General features: G+C 38.5%; 1 protein-coding gene across 7 annotated transcripts in view; it reads right to left on the minus strand.

The window, feature by feature from the left end:
- CASK (calcium/calmodulin dependent serine protein kinase) overlaps positions 1 to 22216 on the minus strand; it is a 4132188-nt gene that overhangs the window by 637883 nt on the left and 3472089 nt on the right. For all 7 annotated transcript variants that reach the window (XM_044072334.1, XM_044072332.1, XM_044072333.1 and 4 more), the window contains one exon: positions 4174 to 4254. In XM_044072334.1, coding sequence (XP_043928269.1) covers positions 4174 to 4254 — 81 coding nt within the window. The remainder of the gene's footprint in view (positions 1 to 4173; positions 4255 to 22216) is intronic.

Genomic DNA, 22216 nt, shown 5'->3' on the forward strand with positions numbered 1-22216 from the left:
GAGCATACTGAAAACTTAAAAAAATACTTTGATGAGATGTTACAGTACTATACAGGCTTTGGAACAAGATTCCCATCTACATTAGGCAGAGCTCCTCGCTAACACTCTTCAAAAGAAACCTTGACGAGTGGATGGGAAACAGAAAGTTTACCCCAGGGATCACTTCAGTGGCTCTGCTGAACAGAGGTACAGGGAACTAATTTAAGGGGCAGCCAACACATTCCGGCTAGGCTTATAAATGCCTTCAGGCAGATAGCCTAGTACCTACCTATGAACCTATGAACCTATACAAGAGCTTACTGAAAACCTAATAAAATACTTTAATGAGATGTTACAGTACTATATAAGAGCTTACTGAAAACCTAATAAAATACTGTAATGAGATGTTACAGTACTATATAAGAGCTTACTGAAAACCTAATAAAATACTGTAATGAGATGTTACAGTACTATATAAGAGCTTACTGAAAACCTAATAAAATACTTTAATGAGATGTTACAGTATAAACTATCGCCCCATAAGCCTGACTAGCATGGTCTGCAAAGCTATGGAAAGGATAACCATGGACCTCATAAATAAAGATATTGGGGACCTACAGACACTGGATCCTACCCAGTATGGCTTTGTTAAGGGTAGATCCTGCCTCTTAAACCTGGTAGATTTCTTTGAAACAGTCAGCAAGGCCATTGACGAGGGGAAGGTGGTCCACACAGCCTACCTGGACCTCGCAAAAGCCTTCGATACAATACCCCACTCGGGCATTATAGATAAGCTCACCAGCTTAAATATAAACCCCTATGTCACTAGATGGGTTGCAAACTGGCTCAAGGACAGAACCCACATGGTTAGAAATGCTGGAGCCATGTCAGACTCCAAACCAGTTACAAGTGGCGTCCCACAAGGCTCAGTCCTGGGACCTCTCTTGTTCGGTATATATTTCTCGGCGCTACAGGCCAACACGGAAGGACTGTGGCTGACCAAGTCATGAGATGACTGCAAACTGGGCCATAATCAACTCTCCAGCCGACACAAGCATCCTCCAAAAGGGCCTCATAGAAACAGACAACTGGTGCCAGAGCCATGGCCTCAAGCTAAACGCCAAAATGTATACAGTCATCCCCTTTGGCAAAAACAAAGTGCCCACAAATTACCACATAGGTGGTAATCCATTAAGTACAGAAGAAGTCATTAGGGACCTGGGGACCCAAGTTGATAGCAATCTCTCATTTGACAACCACATGGCCAAAGTGGTTAGAAAAACATTTTATATAGCCCACCTAATCATGAAGGGATTCACATCTAGATCAGGGGAGGTCATCGTACCTCTTTACTCATCCCTCATCAGGCCCATAATTGAGTACAATGCCCCTTTTAGGATGTACCTTACCAGACACCTGCAGCAACTGGAAAGACCCCAAAAGTACCTCACCAAGAGGATCAAAGGGCTCAAACAGATGCCATATGCTGCCCGGTTAAAGAAACTCCAGCTCTACTCAGTGGCATACCGCCTGCTCAGAGGCGATCTGTGCCTGACGTATAAAGCCATGTATAACCCGGAATTAATGGACATGCTGCACCTCAGAAAATCCAAATCCCATCGAGCTACGCGCTCGAGAGACTTGAACCTCAGCAATGAAATAAATAGGACATGCTGGAGGGACAGATTCATAACCCAGAGGCTCCCTTCATTCTGGAATAAAATACCAGTCCAGGTTAGGCAGAGTCCCACATTGACTCTCTTCAAGAGGAATCTTGATGAGTGGATGGGAGATCGTAGGTTTACCCCGGCTATCACTTCTGTGTCACTATTAGGTTTTCAGTAAGCTCTTATATAGTACTGTAACATCTCATTAAAGTATTTTATTAAGTTTTCAGTAAGCTCTTATAGGTTCATAGGTTCATAGGTTCATACTAGGCTATCTGCCCTAGGGCATTTATAAGTCTAGCCACAGTGTGTTTGGCTTTCGCCACCCATTTTAAATTAATTTTGCTATGCCTTTTTTTGAGGTTAGTATACTTTGCCTCTGTCTAACAGTGATGTAATGAGATGTTACAGTACTATATAAGAGCTTACTGAAAACCTAATACAATACTTTGCTGAGATGTTACAGTACTATATAAGAGCTTACTGAAAACCTAATAAAATACTGTAATGTGATGTTACAGTACTATACAAGAGCTTACTGAAAACCTAATAAAATACTTTAATGAGATGTTACAGTACTATATAAGAGCGTACTGCAAACCTAATAAAATACTTTAATGAGATGTTACAGTACTATATAAGAGCTTACTGAAAACCTAATAAAATACTTTGATGAGATGATTCAGTACTATATAAGAGCTTACTGAAAACCTAATAAAATACTGTAATGAGATGTTACAGTACTATATAAGAGCTTACTGAAAACCTAATAAAATACTTTAATGAGATGTTACAGTACTATATAAGAGCGTATTGAAAACCTAATAAAATACTTTTATGAGATGTTACAGTACTATACAAGAGAGTTCTGAAAACCTAATAAAATACTTTAATGAGATGTTACAGTACTATATAAGAGCGTACTGAAAACCTAATAAAATACTTTGATGAGATGTTACAGTACTATATAAGAGCATACTGAAAACCTAATAAAATACTTTGATGAGATGTTACAGTACTATATAAGAGCTTACTGAAAACCTAATAAAATACTTTTATGAGATGTTACAGTACTATACAAGAGAGTACTGAAAATCTAATAAAATACTTTAATGAGATGTACTATAGAAGAGCTTACTGAAAACCTAATAAAATACTTTAATGAGATGTTACAGTACTATAGAAGAGCTTACTGAAAACCTAATAAAATACTTTAATGAGATGTTACAGTACTATAGAACAGCTTACTGAAAACCTAATAAAAATATTTTAATGAGATGTCAGTACTATATAAGAGCTTACTGAAAACCTAATAAAATACTGTAATGAGATGTTACAGTACTATATAAGAGCTTGCTGAAAACCTAATAAAATACTTTAATGAGATGTTACAGTACTACATAAGAGCTTGCTGAAAACCTAATAAAATACTTTAATGAGATGTTACAGTACTGTATAAGAGCTTACTGAAAACCTAATAAAATACTTTAATGAGATGTTACAGTACTATGCAGTGAAAATTACAAATATATGAATAAAAACAATAAAATGGTGAACCGATTCAAATATGGCCTAACCTTGGCCGTATTCATCATTTTAATGGTGAACATTTCAAATCATTTTAACACCTCCCAGATGTCAACAGTGCTGTTTATCTCATCTTATTTTCATTTTGAAATCAGAACAGAGTTAGTATGTGAAGGCAGGTCAAGATGCAAGAAATTCAACTTCTCTGAAAGTAATGTTTAAAGTTTTGCATGAAGAAGGCTGAGAACTGGTATCATAAATCCCTTGCAACTGCAAAGAAAACAGTCTAGAGTGGTTGTTTTTACAGTCATGGCACAGTCTTGCTTAAGTCTGACAAACTGTCTATGCAGGTATCCCTTCACAGCTCTGCGTTTTGGAGATACTGCTCAAAATGTTTTATGCATCATCATAGATGGCTGTTTTAGCTTAGTAGGTAAAAAGTATCCATCTCTCACTGTTACCTGGACAATGACACCAACACGCTCTTAAGCTCAGCATATGAAGAACTGCAGCAAGGAACAAATGGGTGAACGCAGACAGACTCTTGATGGATGGCAGGCATGGGAGCAGAAATCATGAGAGAGACTACACAAAACAACTCTAGTACATTTTGCAAAAGCAACACTTTCAAAAAATGCTACATTATACCAGAAGTCACAGGCAGTAGCATTCATGTGTTTTTGTTTCTTAGCTGCTCAGTCTGCATTATTGTACACTAAATATTATAAAAGCCTATAGTTCTAGCCATTCTCCTTTTGATATTATGGCATGTTCAGCACAGGACTAAGAATAGGGCATTTGGACAAGCCACTTAGCCGGTTATCAAATAAATGCATTTGAATCACATGAAATACTCATTTGTCTTAAAATGTTACTACTGTATTTAAGCACTATACCAAATATGCAGGCAAAAGCTGGCCAGAATAGTTTCACAATGTTATGACCCTCAGTCTGATGCTAAAAAGTATACTATAGCACAAACTATGGGTACTAAACTTACCATGAAATGAGGCTGCGTTAGAATTCGTTTTAATTCTTGGGCATCACTGTTCTCTGGGTAACAAGAAATTTCTTCCAGTACCTGAAGAAAGAGCATTGGTTTAAACCAATTTGTTGGCAGTAAGACAGCATATAATATAAACTCAGCAAATTCACAATAAATGCGAAATGCAGAACATACTCTTCAATGAAGCAACTAGCAGGATGCAAGGAAAGCACAGTTGTGTACACTTACCATAAATGTAGATGTTTGAGTGTATTCATTCTTGCAGTCATTACACTTGGGTTATCTGTCTGCAGGTAGCCCTCAGTCTGTCCGAATACCAGAGTCTTGGGATTTCTGCGTCAGATGCTGTCACCTCATCCATGAAGTCAGGTCATCAGGGGTATAAAACATGCAGCCGACGCCATTACATTAGTTTTTCTTGCCCCAGATGTCAGGAGCCCCCAAAATAGGAAGCAATCAAATGGTGTGGAACACCTCCAATAAAAAGTAAATACCATTTCCATAAGATATGGGCAAAAAGGAGGATAGGTAGAAAGTACAGAAAGACAGGGGGCTGTAGGGAGGGTAACCAGGACTGCAACAGTGAATACAGTCGAACATCTACATTTATGGTAAGTGTACACAACTGTACTATGTTCTTCATGTTTCACTGTTGCAGTCATCACACTTGCGTGGAGGCAGTCAGGATGTAGTAGGGCTGTCTAGCAGGCCTTGTAAGACTGCTGTGGCAAATCCAGCTCTGGATTTAGAAAAGATAGGTAAGTGGTAATGCTTGGTGAAGGTGTGTACAGAACTCCAGGTTACAGCTTCCAGGATGTCCCTGATAGGGACTCCCCTGAGAAAATCTGTAGAGGTTGAGGTAGCCCTAGTGGAATGAGGCCTGATTCCCTGTGGGGCAGGTTTTCCATGGTGTTTGTAGCAGAAATAGATGCAGTGTGCTATCCATATAGAAATGCTTTGTTTCGAAATGGCCTTGCCCTCTGTCCCTGTAGCAAAGCTGACTAGCAGCTGGTCAGATTTCCTGAAAGGTTTTGTCCTGTCCAGGTAGAACCCGAGCTGTCTGCGCACCTCCAAGGAGTGCAGGATCCTTTCCACTTTATTATGAGGATTAGGAAAAAAAGGTTGGCAAATGGATGGATTGGATGAAAGCCACACTGGATACCACCTTGGGCATAAAAGATGGGTTAGTCCTGAGGGAAACCCTATCCACATGGAAGACAATGAAGGGTTCCACAGCCATAAGGGCCTGTATCTCAGATACTCTTCTTGCTGAAGTGATGGCTAGCAGTAAGGCTGTTTTCCAAGAGAGGAATTTTAACTCTGCTGTAGCAGCAGGCTCAAAAGGGGGAAGCGTGAGCTTCTCTAGTACAAAGTTAAGGTCCCAGGCAGGAGTGGAAGCTCTCCTTGGGGGTCTTAAATTGTTAGCTCCTCTCAGGAACTGTCTGATCAGAGGGTGAGAGAAGAGGGGTGGCTCAGTATTGTAATGAGCTGAGATAGCAGAGGCATGAATCTTAATTAATGAGAAGGATAGGCCTTTGTGGAGCAGCTCTGCTAGGTATCTAGGATTTGATAACAGGAGGGCACAGCTGTGTGCTTCCCTTGTGACTGGCTCCAAGAACAGTATCTACTCCACTTTTCTGATTAGGATTCCCTAGTACTGGGCCTCCTGGCCTCAAGGATAACATCCAGCACCTGTTTTCTGAGGGTTGCTGGTGATGTATTCAGGGAATAAGTCAGGCTGCCATGTTCAGGGTTTGCAACTGAGGATGCAAAATATGTCCCTCCTGTTGGGATAGCAGAGAGGGGGTCTGATGTAGGTGCCAGGGTGGCACTGCTGTTAGACTGCGCAGGAGTGAGTACCATTGATGGTGTGGCCATTCTGGCGCAATAAGGATTGTCCTTGGCCTGTCCTGTTTGATCTTGTGGAGTACTCTTGGAAGGAGGGCCAGAGGGGGAAAGGCATAGATTGATATGTTTTCCCATGGGAAGAACAGGGCATCCACTTTCCAAGCTTGTCTGTTGGGAATTCTGGTGCAAAATTTGTTTAGTTGATTGTTTTGGGGGGATGCAAAGAGGTCCACCTCTGGTGTCCCCCACCTGTGTATTAGAAGTTTGAATGAGTTTGGTTCCAGTTGCCACTCATGTGGGTCCATTATATTTCTGCTTAAGTCGTCTGCCAGTGAATTTTGTTTGTCTGGCAGGAATTGAGCTTGCAGGTGAACTTGGTTTCTTAAGGCTGTGTTCCACAGAGCCATGGCTAACCTGCAGAGTGGGTAGGAGTGAGTTCCCCCCTGCTTGTTTATGAACCACATAACTGTGGTGTTGTCTGTCTTGATCAGGAGTTGTTCTGGCAGGATAAGGTACTTGAAGGCTGTCAGTGCATTTGGTACAGCTAACATTTCTTTTTGACTGATAAGCAGGTGAATCTGTCTTGGGCTCCATTTGCCTTGAATGCATTTGCCTGCCATGTGAGCCCCCCATGCATAGTCTGATGCATCTGTTGTCAGAGATTGGACGGTGGGGGGTTGTGAGAAAGGGAGTCCCTTGCTGTGGTTGCAAGCCTCTGCCCACCAAAGGAACTCTGTCCTTAGGCAAGGAATGATAGGAATCACTGTTTCCAGGTCCTGGGAATGTTGACACCAGATACATTTTAAGTAGCACTGAAGTTTTCTCATATGCAGTCTTGCATATGGAATCAGTAGAATACACAAGGCCATGAACCTTAGGGCTTATAGTATTTTTCTTGCAGATAGCTGGGTTTGGGTGGCCAGTAGTTTGAAATAAGTTGTCAAATAAACCTGCTTTTCTGGAGTGAGGAATACCATCTGGGAAGTTGTGTTTAAGCTTGCTCCCAGGAATACAATCTTTTGGCTGGATACCAGATGTGATTTCTTTTCGTTGATGGTATACCCCAGAGAAGTTGGGAGTTTCTTTACAAATGTCAGGTGCTGAAGTAGCAATTCCTGACTGTCCACCTGAATCAGGCAATCATCCAAGTATGGGTAAATTTGAATATTTCTCTGCCTGCAGTAAGCAATGGCTGGAGTCAGGCACTTTATGAATACCCTGGGCACAGTAGATAAGCCAAAGGGAAGTGCAGAGAACTGATAGTGCATACAGCCTGCCCTGAAATGTAGATAGTTCCCGCAAGATTCCCTTATGGTAATGTGCAGATAAGCTCCTTTTAAGTCTAGGGTGACTAGCCAGGAGTCTTTGGCTAGCATAGGAAGGAGCTGCTGGAGTGTAAGCATTTTGAATTTTGGTACCACCAGGAAGGGATGACAGATCCAGAATAGGGCGCTAAGAGTTCTCTTTCTTGGGCACCAGGAAGAGCCTGGAGTAGAAACCCTGTCCCCTTTGCTCTGTTGGCACAGGTTGAATAGCCCTGATACTGAGAAGAGAAAGTACTTGCTTTTGGGCTTTTGTCCACTGGTGTGGAGGAAGGTCTGGCAATCTGCTTGGGGTTGGTAGAGAGTGGAAATAGAATCTGTATCCCTGGGATACAATGTTTAAGACCCACTTGCCCTGGGTAATATGCTCCCAGTTTTTTGCGTGCAGGGCGAGTTTTCCTCCTAGGGGTGCAAGTACTTGGGCATGACTGGGAAGGATTAAGGACAAGTCATTGTGATCTTTTTCCATTGGATTACCACTTCCAGTTTTTGAGGAGGGGGCACTCCATTTTTTAGATCTGTGCACACCCTGAGACTGTAGTCTTTGTGGTCTGTTGCCCCTGGGTTTGGGCTGAGAAGGTCTGGAAGGGATTGGAAAGGACCAGTTTTTTGAAGGCCAATGGCTAATGAATCTAGGTGGCTGTACCTGTAAGAAATCTTTAACAGTTTGCATAGATTTAGCTTTTTCCTCTATCTTTTTAAGAACTTCTTCTGCTTTATAGCCAAACAAACATTCTTGGTTTAATGGAACATCAACTAATTTTGCCTTGACATGGTCTGGCAAGATTTGTTCCTTCAGCCAAGCATGCCTTCTCAGAACAGACCCAGTCACAGCAGCCCTGCAAGATGCTTCTAAGGCATCAAAACCACACTGCAAAGTATGTTTACCAACTTGGTTTGCAGAATGCATTAAGTCTTGTAAGCCCTTATTTTCTGCACAATCAGGAATCAACAACATTTTTTGTTTAATTAGATCAATAATACGCTGCTGGTACTTCAACATGTGAAACTGGCAATTTAAAGCCCTGATGGCAAGAGTTGCAGTGGTATAAACCTTCTTACCCCATATGTCTACAGCTCTAGAATCCCTGTTCAAAGGAGTAAGGTTTTTGGCTGTAGAAGCCTTAATACCTTTAGGTCCCTGGGAAATTGTCTCTGCATCTGCAGTGGGATTTTTTAAGAGAAATTTGTGAGAGTTAGGTACTCTGTAGTATCAGTAAGGCTTTCTAGGAGCAGGCGGTAAAGTATCAGGGGTAAGGCTGGATTCCATGAAGACATCATCTACAATATCCAGGACAGGGGGAATAGCTAGAGGCCTATGCTGAGGCAAGTCTAAAAATTCCCTGAGTCTCTTTTTGGACTGAGGGTAGTCCTGGCATTCCCAGCAGAAATGCTCTCTTAGAGTATATGCAAGGTTTCACCGAAAGAAAAGTTTTCTGGTGGGTAGGCTGAGGGAATTGAATCCTCTGCATCTGAGTCCTCATAGGTAGATAATGGCATGTCCTGGTAATCACAAGGGTCACAGTCATCAGACTCATGGTCTGAAAAATCTGAAGGAAAATCAATTCTTTGTCTTTCAGAGGGGGAAGGCTGGCTTCCCCTAATGAAAGTAATAAGGTCTTCAGCCATTGTAAGCATTTGTTTCTGTGGCATGGGAATTTAAGAATATGCTTTGGTCGTCGGTCTCCTAAGCGTACTGCGAACTCGGGTCCTGAGAAATTCGGCAGATTTAGTCATTAATGAAGTAGTCGGTTTGATACGAACATCGGAAGGTCTGAATACACCCTCAGAAGCCGGTGACTGCACAGCGGCTCTGGACCCATTCAAAGTAGATACATCCGCAGGTTCCATAGTCGAAAAAGCATCTCACGGCATACCGGACTCTGAATGGGTCTCAGTAGAGGCCTACGAATCTGTAGAATTGGGTAGCAGGGGCTGCGAAAGCATCTCACCGAGTACCGGCAGACTGGTGACTAGCTTAACTGAAGCATCATCGGCATTTTTGGACCTATGCAGTCTGTCTCTGTCTTTATCTTTGCATTTTTCAGAAGATCGGTAGTCAGATGGCTTACTGAAGCCATTTCGGAATACGGAGAACGACAGCGAAAGAATTTAGAGACAAAAATAGCTCAACGATGAACAGTTCGTGGGGTTGAACAAGGAACAAAGCTGACAGCGAGGGACGTCGTGGTCTGGGCCTAAACAGGTGATGCAGTAAGAATTAAAATCTCTGTGAGGTATTTGCTTTCCACAGACAAGACAATTGTTAACTTTTTCTGACATTGGTTAGAGCAAGAAAAAAGATTCCCAATGGGGTACTTAGTTTTAGAAGACTTCAGGTTTGAAACTCGAAAAATTAAAATTTCAGGTAGCTGCCGACCGGCACTTGCGAACTGCTTCTGCTTCGGGCTTCCGCGCGGCAAGAAAAGCTGATGTAATGGCATCGGCTGCATGTTTTGTACCCCTGACGACCTGATGTCATGGATGAGGCGACAGTATCCGACGCAGAAATCCCAAGACTTTGGTATTCGGGCCGACTGAGGGCTACCTGCAGGCAGACGATGCAAGTGTGATGACTGCAACAGTGAAACACGAAGAACATCGATTTTGTGGCAATACCAGATTACCAACTATACTGTTTCACAACACATTTCATTTCCTGCTGTGTTTCAAGTCTTCCTGTTACAGTTTAGAGAAGGAGAAAATAAATGCATTATTTTTGTTTACTCTCTATTTGGTATTTTTTGTCTCATTTTATAACCTAATTACGCTGGAAAGAAGCCATAAGTATGCTTTGGTACTACTATAAAACTATTCTGCTGATACAAAAACTATATTAAGAACTCTAACCACAGTGTAGTTTCCAAAATACATAACATTCCAGACTTATAGCTAGCCATCAGCTGTCACCAGCTACTCACCAAATTCACTAGGTTTACTCGTCCCAGCTTAGCCATCCTCGGTCTCAACTCAACCCATGCCAGGGGTCAGCAATGAGACTGAGGGCACTAGTGCAGCATCATACTGCTGCTAGGGATTGTGCCCTAACCACCCACTATCCTATGGTAACCTTGCAAGCTCTGCAACTACTGCCTTTGGGAGATGCACGCTTCTGCACATGCACAGCCTCCCAGCGCAGTAGTACACAGCCATGCTCTTAGAGATGCTATTATGTTAAGCCAAGGCTGCCTTCTTCGCCACTAAAATGGACAAACTGATGTCGGCCTCATTCTCATCTTCCATCTCTACAGTCAGTCTTACGCACCTGTTGCTAATCAAACCAAGGTTTACTGGGCAGCAGCAAGGGCTACATCCCTCTGTGCCTTTTGGTTGGAGCTAATAAACCTTATCTGAAAATTAATAAAACTGCCTGCTGATGTAAGGTTAAACAAGAGTCAGGAAACAAATGCAAGGGTTATGTTACTATAATCTACTGAAGACATATGTCATTTTACTTATTTATTTATTTACCTTTGACTTCTGGGGAATTCCTACTGGACAAAGACCCTTTTTCAGCATATGCCAGATGTCAAAATCTCCTTTAGATATACTTGTACAGGCAAGTACCATGAGTTAACAGTACAACATGTAATGAAACACTGGCATTTGTATAACATAACAAGTTATCAATACATTACGTACACTTTATAGTTCATTATGTCAAGCTCACAAACACTGCTCACCTATATGAATATTCAGCATTATTTATCTGCACGTGTGTGTCAGTCATTATATCATGGCAAGCCAAAACAAAAAAAAATAACATCCAATCAAACAACGTTCTGTTGATTAACTTACACTGTTGGAATGTTTCATAAAAAAAAAAAATGGTAAAAAAACATCCTCCACATGGGGAACCACATCAACAACTTTAAACAGGAAACAGTGAGGAGTACAAGTTACTCCATGACCTCTATACTTATTCTTAGTGGTTTAAATATTTTTATTAACTTTGACATATTTACAACATACATACATACATTATATATATATATATATGACACACACACACACACGTGTGTGTGTGCATATCTGCATATCACAGGAAAGATTATGTAACATTTGTTCTCATATTAAACAGATATATTTCAATTAAATCTTCAGTATTGGTTTCAATGTATTTAGTAATCAACATTTCCAATTTTTCCAAACAACATGGCTTTACAATATCAATATCATATCCTAACATTTTTGTTTCTTTTTATTACATAACATGGTGGCCAGTTCTAATAAATCTTAACATACAAGGACTGCATCACATTTTCATTTTCTAGTAAGAACTTTTTTAGCAACTGCTACAAGGCTCCAAAACATACAATACTGATTATTACTAATAACAGACAGAACTGGAGTACTTAATAAATTGTTGCTTTTGTAAGATCACATTTATCTAGCAGTATTCCCTTACAGAAATTATTTATATCATTCCAATATTTATCCATTGTTAACACTCTATAAAGATGTGCATCCAGACAGCTTTAATTGTTTTACCACTTCTCAAACTCTGTATAGTACCTTAAAAGGTGGAATAAAATATGTACATATTACCATGTGACAACTTTCTAATAATGAGCTTGAATATGATAAACCAATAGATTTTAATATCAAAACTCTATTTCCAAGATGTATTATCCAAGTTATTCTTATTACTGATTATGATTTTATAAAATTTAAAGTATCCCCCTTTAGATGAGTCACCACAAATGAAAAATGAAATAGAATAGAATACAACCAGCCACAAAATCCAACACTAATTTATTGCAAAATTGATGGCACAAAAAGTATCTCTGACACCTCGGCTTGAAAAAGCCTTCAAGGAGTAAAGATCATCATAAAAAAGAACTTGCCTAAATACTAAAAAAACCTACCAATAAAACAATTAAATAAACAATCTCCAATTTAATTCTTCATTCAGCCCATGTGGATGCAAAGTATCAAATTTAAGGATGTATACTGCTTCCTTAATCAGAAGTTGCTTTTTAAGATTACATTCATCATATAATGATACATTTATTTTTTCCAAAATAGTGCCTTGTAGCCTTTCAGTATTACCCTTATGAAAATGCTGGAAATGTACTGCTATGGAACTTTCTAATTTTTGATTGTGACTATCCCTTGCATGCTCCAATAATCTCACTTTGAATGCCCTCTTTGTCTCCCCAATGTAAAATAAGTTGCAAGGGCATTTAAGAGCATACACAACACCCACAGTATCACAAGAGAAATTATTCCATGTATGAAAATGATTATTATTAATACTTTGAAAACTCTTAACTATAAATGTACAGGCTTTACACTTACTACAACAAACAGTCCCTGAAAGATGTAAACTATGTGATACATTCATAGGGGGGATACAAAATCTACCTCTCACTAAAAAGGTGTGAATATTTCTCCACCTTCTATATGAAACACCAAGACTGGCATTAAGCCAGGAAGAAACATTTTTTAAAGAACATAGATATTTCCATTACTTGCTCTATAACCACAGAACTAAAACATCCAAAAGTTGTAACAAAATAGATGAGATCCTTATCGTTTCTATCATTAAATCTGAAGGGGAGCCAGATATTGTCTACTATTAGAATTATATCTTATAGTCGAAATATTGCACAATTTATTCCAACTTTTTTCAAGTAGATGTTTACTATAACCTCTATTACAAAACATGTCTGGTTATTCCCAATTCTTGTTTAAAGTCATGAATATTATTACACAGCCTAGATATCCTAAGCATCTCACCAAAAGAGAGTGCTTCAATGGTATGAGAAGGATGACAACTGTCACCATGGACATACTGTGTACCATGGTCAAATTTTCTATGTACAGAAGTAAATAATTCAGTACCATGTTTGATACTGATCACCACATCCAAAAAAGGGATACGTGTTCCTAACTGAGACCATCAAATTGCAAACCAAACTTGTTATTGTGTAACATATTAACAAATTGGGGTACCAATTCCATACCACCTTCGGCTATGAAAATTAAATCATCAATATATCTAAAATACCTGATGACTTGATCACAAAATAATTTATTTCTATAAATGTATTCACTCTCAAAAAGGCCCATACTCAAATTGGCATACATGGGGGGCAAAAACAGGCATATCTGGCCCACTTCAGATTTAATGATAAAAAAGATAAGGATCCCATCTATTTTGTTGCAACTTTTGGATGTTTTAGTTCTATGGTTATAGAGCAAGTAAAGTACCACTGGAAATATCTATGTTCTTTAAAAAATGTTTCTTCCTGGCTTAATGCCAGTTGTGGTGTTTCATATAGAAGGGGGAGAAATATTCACAACTTTTTAGTGAGAGAGAGATTTTGTATCCCCCCTATGAATGTATCACATAGTTTATATCTTTCAGGGATTGTTTGTTGTAATAAGTGTAAAGCCTGTAAATTTATAGTTAAGAGTTTTCAAAGTATTAATAATATTCATTTTCATACATGGAATAATTTCTCTTATACTGTGGGTGTTGTGTATGCTCTTAAATGCCCTTGCAACTTATTTTACATTGGGGAGACAAAGTGAGATTACTGGAGCATGCAAGGGATATTCACAATCAAAAATTAGAAAGTTCCATAGCAGTACGTTGACAGCATTTTCATAAGGGTAATACTGAAAGGCTTCAAGGCACTATTTTGGAAAAAATAAATGTCATTATATGATGAATGTAATCTTAAAAAACAACTTCTGATTAAGGAAGCAGTATACATCCTTAAATTTGATACTTTGCACCAACATGGGCTGAATGAAGACTTAAAATGGAGATTAATTGTTTTATTGGTAGGTTTTTTGAGTATTTAGGCAAGTTCTTTTTTATGATGTTCTTTAATCCTTGAAGGTTTTTTCAAGTCGAGACGTCAGAGATACTTTTTATAAGTTCATAGGTAAGTACTAGGCTATCGGCCCAAGGGCCTACATAAGCCTAGCCAGCAAGGTTACATGGCTTACGCCACCCAAGAAAGTTATTTTCCTGTGCCACTGTCGAGCAGAGACAGAGAAGTGATCCCCGGGGTGTATTTCCTGTTTCCCATTCACTCATCAAGATTTTTCTTGAAGAGTGCTAATGAAGAACTTTGCTTGACATAGATGGGTAGCTTGTTCCAGAGTATAGGAAGTCTCTGCAACAGGAATCTATCCCTCCAGCGTGTCCTGTTTATTGTGGTGACAAGGTTTAGGTCCCTAGAGCATGTAACTCGGAGGGATTGGGATTTCTTTAGGTGTAGCATGTCCAACAGCTCTGGGTTTGACATAGCTTTATATGTTAGGCAGAGATCACCTCGGAGTAGGCGATATGCTATGCAGTAATGCTGGAGTTTTTTGAGGCAGTCAGTGTAGGGCATTTGTTTGAGGCCAGTAATCCTCTTTGTGAGGTATTTCTGTGGCCTTTACAGCTGCTGCAGATGTCTTGTGAGGTACATTCTAAAAGGGACGTTGTACTCTATAATGGGGATAATGAGTGACGAGTAGAGTGGAACAATGACCTCTTTTTTCCTGGATGAGAATCCTTTTATGATGAGGTGTGCCACATAGAAGGACTTCCTGACTACTGTGGTGATGTGACTATCAAAGGAGAGACTACTGTCCACCTGGGTCCCAAGGTCTCTTATCACGCATTCAGTGTTAAGTAGACTGCTGCCTATGTGGTAGTTCATGGGTACAGAGTTTTTACCAAAGGAGATGGCACTGCACTTTTTGGCATTGAGCTTGAGGCCATGGCTCTGACACCAGGCATCTGTCTCAGTGAGGCCCTTCTGTAGGATGTCCACATCATTTGGGGACTTGACTATGGCTCCTACTTTGCAGTCATCTGCGAACTTTGTTAGCCACAGGCCTTCTGTGTTAGCCTGTACTTCAGAGAAGTAGATACCAAACAGAAGAGGTCCCAGGACGGAACCCTGTGGTACTCCACTTGTCACTGCTTTGAGGTCAGTTTTGTGCCATAAATTGTGCAATAAATCAGTGTTGGATTCTGTGGCTGGTTGTATTCTATTCTGTTCCCTATTAGATGCAGTATTCCTTGAATAATGAATGTTAAAAAGTTCATATACTTTAGGAAGACTATTTTTCACCATTATTTACATAACTGACCATTACTTTTTTCTGAATATAATCTATTATTAATCTAAAAGAGTAATCCAATACATATTTTCTCATCATTTGCTCTATTGCCAACAGTGACCCTATTATGATCCTCTTTATCTAAACAGTCAAACCAGTATAATACATTTTTATTTTCCATGAAACCAAATCAATAAGGTTCTGATTTTCTTTAAAGCCTGGTGTAAATACAACAAGAAATATTATACATTTTCATTTTTTTTAAAAAGAGGGATACTAAACAAACTTTCTAATAGCATTCAATGCAATCATCATGCACTTTGAAGCCAGTTTTAGCACTAAATTCCCTTACATATAATTTTTTAATAAATGTCTATATAATTTCATTTTTTTACTTGAATGATTACAACAATATGAATTTATTATTTGTTCATGCAAACATTTCTATTGACATGGATAATAATGATCCAACCATATTCAAAACTGTAGCTAAAGAATAAGATTCTAAATCTGGAAAATTAATCCCACCATATTCCCATATCCTTATATGGTCTTTATATGCAACTGTTGGCTTTATTGGATGCCATAAGTATGAAATGAATACTTTTCCAATATTTATTAGTATTTATCTGTGAACTGAGTTATTAATTATAAAACAAATTATTCTGGGTAAGACAAACATTTTATAAGCATCAATCTTTCTTCAACTGTAAAGTAGTAGTACATGTTCTATCACTGAATTAATATGTTATTTTATTAGAAATTTATCTAAAATTAATATTAATTATTTTACTAATACCCGAGTGAATTGTTCCTCCAAAATATTTAATATCCTTCTTCACCCAATCAAATTTATATTTATTTTTGAAAACAGGAGTCACACACTGATTAAAATAATTTCAGATTTATTATGATTAATAACCATTAAAGAAACCAAAGTGATCAATTTCTTTAATGTCAGTCACAGATTTATTAATATCACCTACTGACAACAGAATATCATCCACAAATAGCTGTATGTTAGATTGAAAATCTTTATTAACTTCAAAAATGTTTATGTTTTATTAAATTTAACACTATAAGCAAATGGTTATACTACTAAAGCAAATAACAATGGTGATAACAGGAAACCCCAAACCTTGTCTTGTTCCTTTAAAAAACTTTAATTCTTGAGAGATAAACATACCTACTTTTACAAAAGAACATTTATAAAGAATCCTTACTACAGCTACAAAACTTTCTGGAAACCCATAAGCTGTTAATATTCTAAATAAAAAAAAATCCAATCTACCAAATCAAAAACTTTTTTCTATACCTAAACTAATTAAAGCTAGTTTTTTCTTCCAATTGTTAGTCAAATCTATTACTATAATTACTCTTCTATTATCTTATGTTAATCTATTTATTATAAATCCAGTCTGATATTTACTTATATCTATAATTTATCTTAACCTATTAGATAACACTATTGTAAATATCTTAGAGTCAATATCTAATCATGAAATAGGTTTATATGAAGCAACTAGTTCTTTATATTTTCCTTGTTTAATAATAAGAGAAATAAAAACAATCCAATGGGGGGGATTGGTTTATGACTCTGTATTAGCTTAAAAGCTTCACCTAAGAGTAAAAATATTTTATTACATAATAATTTATAAATTTCTACAGTCAAATCATCTAACCCTGGAGCTTTTCTATTCTCACTTTAAAACTTCTTTAATTTCATTTATAGATTGCTTTTCAATATTTTCTCTATCTGATCCTCATTCAACTTCTTGGTAACATTTCTAGTTACATATTTGTTTAATATATTATCATTTTTTTATTTTCGCCTTATCTTGAAGCTTTCTATTACTGTCTATATAGTCTTCTCCCTGTTATATGAAGGCTTGTATCCCTGAATTGGCGGATATCTATTATTTCATTATTTCATTCAGAGTTCATAAGCAGTTTGCTTGGTATACCCTTTCCTACTCAAGCGTTCCTGTAAGCAAACGCTGTTTATTCCCCTTAGCTAACCTCGGGGACTAGGCTTGTATGTCCTTTCTGGTTCTACAGCAAAGCTTGGCTACCATTGTCACTGTATTATGGGATTAACCTTACTTTTTACTTAAACATGCTTACATGCTTAAGAGAGTTACCTTCAGACCTTATTCATCAAGGGCTGGCGTAGCACTCCTATTGGTAACCCTCTAACAAGCTAGGTCTGCTAATTCTAATAGGAACCTCCCCCGAAAGGCATTGTATAGCTTCCTGGCCATTTTTATGTGTTGCCAACCTTATTTTTACCTCATATAGCTAGATCAAAATTGGAACCTGTCCTGTAAGCTAGGACTGCTCTCCTAATCTAATCTTAAGAACATTAATCACGGTGGGAGAAACATACATTTATCAAGTGGCTGCTACCCACACACCATTTTTGTGGAACTAGTTTAACACATCCTGTGTAATTACATTAACTCTCATTAGTGCATTGTTAGAATCAGTGATTTGTATGAATTACTTTTTACATGCTCTATAATTGTTACTGTAAGAGAATCTCAACTGTGACTGTATATATCTGCTTGCTTATCTTATGGCATTGCATGTACCTGAAAATGCTGACTAAAATTAGTAACCATTGCATCCATAAATAGTCTATTTTTGTTTTGCTCGGATATACCTGTGTCTTACCTAGACTGCTTTTACTGTACAGCATATTTTTAATTGTTTGTCTTCACACCTAAATATTTTTTTTATCTTTCTATCCCTCTTAACTCTCTACTTCCTATCCTATACTAAGGGACCTGCTTGATCTTTCAGGACCCCTTTCTGATATTTTTTGTCTCTACCATACCAACGTCTGGCCAAGGAAACCTGCTGCCCCAACTCATATATTGTGCTCCCAGCTACCAAAAGGACTAAAAAAGTATGTTCCACCTTGGACCTACCTATTAAGCTGTATTATTTATTTTTACCTATCTAGTACCAAGAGAAACTAAGCTAGCGAGCAGGGAAACCAGCAGCAAAGTTTTCTCCCCTACACCCCAATAGCAATCTGCTATTTTCTCCCCTTACATTTTGTTAACTGTAACTCCTTCTTGTAGCTTTATCTAATATTTATACCTTTGTGTACTATACTTTCTGCCCACTACTCCAGTCTAGGGTTACACCCTGTACTCCACCTTCCCAAATATCTACTCTTAATACTCTTACATCTCTTATCCCTTGACTAGTTGCTAATCCTCTTGCTACTTTCACTATACAGTTACCTTTTCTTCCTCCCACTATCTAACTGTACTCTGTTTTTTCTTCCCTTTATCACAAACTTTCCCAACCTCTCTCCTGCATTTACCATACTCTACTCACCTGGATATACTTAACTTGCCTCAGGAGCCTGCTGCTCCCCGATTGTCTCTGTAGACTCTGCACTTGCCTTCTGTAACCTCTCGCCCTGCGGGCTCACTCTGCTCCCCTACCCTACCCCAATTCCCACCCACCCCCAGTGGTCCTACATTTATACTTACAAAGCCACACCCCCTACTTCCTATCCAATAGTCATCCACAACTCATTACACACATACCATATACACACCCACTCACATACTGACAACTACTCTCAATTACCTCTTACATACCTCAATACTCCACACTCTCTTTACTCCCACCTCCTAATTCTTAACTATATTCTATCATCTCCTTCACCATGTCCCTAACTTATACACTCACCTGCATAAAACTACCTCTCCTACTCTCACTACTATCTATCCTTTCTATTCCCTATACTCTCACCTTTTATGAAAACCTACAAGTCACATCACCTCACCAACCCCTAAAACAAACATTAGTAATAAATGAGCTTGAATTCCAAAGCCATTCTTACATAACATCCACCTCAACCTATCTATCTCCTAAATACCACAGAGTAGCCCATTTCTCATTTACACAATACAGGAAATCACAACCTAACTACAGTAAAACACTAAATCATCCTTATAGCCCACTTAGACATCCTTTCCTTCATGGGGGCATTCATTCCAACCCAGGACCATATAACAACACCCTAAGACACCCCTCACCCCCTTCACTCCCTGTACAATCACAAATTCTCTACTCATAGCTCAATATAGGGAGTGTTAACAATAAAGTAATCCAACTACACACTCTACTAGATACTCATTCTTTCGATATCTTATGCTTAACTGAAACCTGGCTTAAACCTGTTACAAAAGACAATGAAATACTCCCACCTGGTTATAATATCTTGAGGTTAGACCGAACTACCAAAAAAGGTGGTGGGGTAGCAATACTGCACAAATCTCATTTACAGGTCACGTCCATACTAGTACAACTACCTCTAGAAACTAATGTGGAAATTCTTATCTCCAAGCTCCAGCTCAATACAACTAAATCTACATACATAATATGCTCCTACCTACCTCCAGGCAATAACATTAGCATCTTAGAAAGTATCCTCTGCTGGCTTTCAGCATCCTTCCCTCAAGAAACCATTGTACTTGGTGATTTTAATATAGACTGGAACACTTGTACCACTCTTGAACCCACAACCCATATAAACCTCTATGGCTTCTCACAAACTATTACTCCCCCCACCAGAATCCATAAACCCAGCTGCAAAGAAAGTATACTACACTGGATGCTAATTAACAGCCACCCTCTCTCTTACAAAGTAGGTATCCTTCCTGATGATAATAGTGACCATTCACTAACCTATCTATCTAGACAAAAGTCCTTTATCCCAAATCAAACTACCTTTAAAATCACCCGCAACAAAAAAAATTTTGATCCAGCCTACTTTCAGGCTGAACTTCAAGCCTGTGACTGGTCACCCTTAAGGCACCTGCCAAATGATGAAGCAGTATCCCATTTTATCTCCAAATTCCTACAAATTTTAGAATTCCACGCCCCCTCACGCTCTATAAGAACTAGATACAAAGCAGCCCCATGGCTCACTAAAGAAACCAGACAACAAATCATACAAAGAAGTAAAATATGGTCCAAATGGAGAAGCACTAAAGACCCAATTGATCAGCAGTAATTTAGACAGCTAAGAAATGCCACCAAAAAATCAATACTTCATGATAAAAAAACTATTTCTTTAAACTCCAACAAAATCACCATAATCAACCTCAAAGCTTCTGGTCAGGCATAAATAAACTTTTACATCCAGGCCACTCCAAATCACCTACCCCATCTGGTCTTTCCCTAAACTCCCCAAACCAGATTGCTGATGCTTTCAATACCTTTTTTACTGAAACTGTACAACCTCTAGCTAACACCTTACCACCTGTTAACCCTACTCTCATCCTCCCCAACCACCTTAGCACCTACCTTTCACTTAAAACCTATTCCTACAACCCTCATCTATATTCTACTTCATAAACTTAAACCTTGTACTCCCTCAGCTGATCTCCTCCCACCTGAATACCTTCAAACTGCTGCAAAAGCTCTTGCCTATCCCATTTCTATTCTAATCAATAGAACCATAACTGAAAGCTCCATTCTCTCACTCTGGAAAATCTCTCACATAATCCCACTTCACAAAGGAGGGAACTCAACTGAACTCTCTAACTTTCGGCCCATAGCCCTATTATCACCACTAGCCAAAATAATGGAAAAATGTACCCATCAACAATTCCTTGACCACATTCTCAAATATAACCTTCTAGCTGACTGTCAACATGGTTTTAGACCATTCCACAGTTCCATCCTATCCTTTACAGACTGCATTAATAAACATTGCAACAATAACATGCTCTCCTCTGCTCTGTTCATTGACCTCTCTAAAGCTTTTGATATGGTCAACCATCAAATACTACTCAACATACTCAACTCTTTCTCACTTGACACACGGGCATTACAATGGTTCAAATCCTATATGCACAATAGACAGCAGGCTGCCCTTTGGGATAATAACCTATCCAAACTTCTCCCTATTACCCTTGGTGTCCCCGCAGGGCTCTATCCTGGGACCTCTACTCTTCTCCATATTCATTAACGACTTTACTACTGGTTACCATCCAGAAATCCCACAACACGGCTGGTGATTCTCTTTTCTCCAATACAGTGGGGAAGATTTGGAACAAGCTTCCCACAAAACTTACATCTCTCTCATCATTACCACTCTTTAAAAAGCAACTAAAGATTCAACTAAAAACGTAATGGCTTTGTCCTTGTACTAACCCTGACTACCCCCCCAATATAACATTATTCTATAACTCTCTTCTAATAACCCTCTTTGCAGTATTAGCAAATTCATCCCGCACCCCCTTCTTAGTATCTTATTCCCAAGCTGCTTGCACTGAGTATGCTCCTAACAACCTTGCCTTCTTCAGTGAGCTCTTATCTTTCCACCTTGTATATAAACCAATCTATTTCTTTCACTATGACTGTAACTACTTCCCCACGTACATACATTCAATAATTCTCTTACTTCTCAGTGTTATACACAATTTCATAACAAATTTACATATTTACAAAGGCACATTCATACCGAATATACTAATCAAGAATATCTATCGCTTTCCCTTGGTAATAATACTGTATTTTACCTTATTAAACTCAGTAGTCACAATCTGTATATTTTTAGTTCTGTATAACTCAATTTGATGAAGAAATTCTTCAAGTTTATGTACTGTATATATTGCATGGACTTTTGTTTGTCTTGATTTATTTAGTTTAAAGTGGAGCTTTTCTCCCCGGGCCTCTACTGAAAATGGACATGTATCCAGTTAGACTAGCCCGGTCAACAAATGTAAAATAATAAAAAAATAAATAATCATCTATGCAATTAC

Source organism: Protopterus annectens, chromosome 5.part0 (genome assembly GCF_019279795.1).
Source record: "Protopterus annectens isolate FY-2018-M chromosome 5.part0, PAN1.0, whole genome shotgun sequence".
Lineage (NCBI taxonomy): Eukaryota > Metazoa > Chordata > Ceratodontiformes > Protopteridae > Protopterus > Protopterus annectens.